The sequence below is a fragment of the Dioscorea cayenensis genome, chromosome 20 (assembly GCF_009730915.1).
Source record: "Dioscorea cayenensis subsp. rotundata cultivar TDr96_F1 chromosome 20, TDr96_F1_v2_PseudoChromosome.rev07_lg8_w22 25.fasta, whole genome shotgun sequence".
Taxonomy (NCBI): domain Eukaryota; kingdom Viridiplantae; phylum Streptophyta; class Magnoliopsida; order Dioscoreales; family Dioscoreaceae; genus Dioscorea; species Dioscorea cayenensis.
In genome coordinates, this window is record NC_052490.1 from 28,598,980 (window position 1) to 28,601,320 (window position 2,341).

At 48.1% G+C, this 2,341-nt stretch overlaps 1 protein-coding gene across 1 annotated transcript; it reads left to right on the top strand.

Moving 5' to 3' along the window:
- The first annotated feature begins 529 nt into the window (after window positions 1-529).
- On the top strand, window positions 530-1,848 carry LOC120251110 (probable DNA-3-methyladenine glycosylase 2). The gene has a single exon (XM_039259650.1). It carries the CDS (start codon window positions 582-584, stop codon window positions 1,614-1,616), a length of 1,035 nt encoding a protein of 344 aa, XP_039115584.1. The 5' UTR covers window positions 530-581; the 3' UTR covers window positions 1,617-1,848.
- The last annotated feature ends 493 nt before the right edge of the window (window positions 1,849-2,341 follow it).

Consider the following 2,341-nt stretch of genomic DNA (forward strand, 5'->3'; position numbering starts at 1 on the left):
ACCTTAGATTGCAAACTAATGAAATGCCAACTAGTTGCGCTGGGGGACTTCTCCTTCGAGATACTGCGTGGAAAGGGAAAAAGGCGATGAAATGCCAATTACGGAGGCTTCGCCCGATAGAGACAACTCGGAGACGACTTTCGAAATGGAAAAGGTGAAGAGCGAGTTGAGAAAAAGCAAGTAAACTGGCTCCAATAAATTCGTCTCTTGGGGTTACCCTCCGAAACCCACCCCACTTCCTCTCAAACCGCCCAGAGATGGGCTGCAGCCCACGACTCCCACATGCAAAGGCATTTTCGTCCATAAAATTTGAAACTCACTCTGTTCACATCCAGTTCATGCGCTTTGGGGTTTAAAAAAACATAGTGTTTAAAAAGGAGGGGTTTTTAGGGATTGCAAAACTAACGGGGTATTTTTGGCAATTTTACAAACTTAGAGGGTTTTTTTTGGCAATATCCACTAATAATAATCAACCATTAATAATAACTAATATTAAAACAAAGTACCAAAAGGAAAAATCACAGCTCGCATCATTAGTCTCTTTAATAACTTTCTATTTCCCACCTTCCTTCCTCTCCCCGATGACCCAGCTTCTCTGGCCTCCACCTCCCTCTTCCTCCCTCTCCGCCTCCATGGGCGAGCAAACCCTATCCCAGACCCACACCTCTCCCTCCTCCTCCCCCTCCCCCTCCTCCTCAACTGCTCCACCTATCATCTCCCCCTCCGATCCGCCCTCCTCCTCCTCCTCCGCCGCCTCCAAGATCCCCTTCCGTCCCCGCAAGATCCGCAAGGTCTCCTCCGACGGCGACGACTCCAACAAGCCCCCACCACCTCCTGCCAAGCTCCCAATCCGCTATCTCCCCCGCCCCCTCTCCGCCGACGGCGAGGTCGCCTCCGCCCTCCGCCACCTCCGCGCCGTCGACCCTCACCTGGCCCGCATAATCGAAACCCACGAACCACCCGTCTTCAACACCCCCCACCCTCCCTTCCACTCCCTCGCCCGCTCCATCCTCTACCAGCAACTCGCCTTCAAGGCCGCCGCCTCCATTTATACCCGCTTCATCTCCCTCTGCGGCGGTGAAGATTCCGTCGTCCCTGAGGCCGTTCTTGCCCTCTCCCCCCATCAACTCCGCCAGATCGGTGTGTCCGCTCGCAAGGCTTCCTATCTTCATGACCTCGCTCGGAAATACCACACCGGCATCCTCTCCGATGCCTCTATTGTCTCCATGGATGACAAGTCCCTCTTCTCGATGCTCACCATGGTCAAAGGCATTGGCGCTTGGTCTGTTCACATGTTCATGATATTCTCCCTTCACCGCCCTGATGTTCTCCCTGTTGGCGACCTCGGCGTCCGCAAGGGCGTTCAGATGCTGTACGGCCTTGAGGACGTCCCCAGGCCCTCGCAGATGGACAGTTTCTGTGAACGGTGGAAGCCCTACCGCTCCGTAGGAGCATGGTACATGTGGCGGCTGGTTGAGTCCAAGGGATCCACCGCTGCTGTCACTGCCTCCAATGGGGCTGGAACCCAAGCTATCACATCTGGAGGAATGGGAGCTGGAGCATTGCAGCAAGCGCAGCTCATTGATCCCATCCAAATGTTACCCAACCTTGGGTGAATAAAATCAGCATTTTCCCTATGGTATTAAAATTTTCCCAGCCTAATTTTTCCTTTATCCCATTTGCTGTGTCTATTGTATGTTCTGCCTGATATGCTGTATGTTTTCTTTGTTCCTGTTTGGATAATATGTGATCTGTGACAGGCAAGTGTAATTGTAATGGTAGTGAACTAGAGAACTTGCAAAATGTTGTTATTGAACTTATTATCTCTAGATTGCCTTTTTTTTTTCACCTTGACTATTTGATGCTTGTGCCACAAGTTTCAAATTTGGAATTTTTTTTTTCCTTCTCTTTTGTTTTCTTTAGTCTTATTGTTCATTTGGTTATAGTTTTTGTTTGTTATCTTTGCTCTGGACTTTTGGAAATTCGGATGATCATTGCATTTATTGAAGCATACCAAGTTTTGTTCTGATTGTGGGAGCAAGTCCTTCACCTTGAGCCACTTGCATAATGACTGGTTATTCTGTCAATCAACAGTTGCCTACATAGTTTAAACTTATGATTGTGCGAACTTTGATTGATTATCTCAAATAAGTTACTATATCTAAATTTATCTCCAGGATGAATATCTAAATTTTTTGGTCATCTTCTTACATTTTTAAGCATGTTGTAGGCCCTCATCATCCTGCAACAAAATTGTGCCTTATTATGGGTATGATTGGAGTCATTGGACCTACTGTCAAGTTAGATCATCTTGTGATCAAGTCCTACTGTTGCCACACTT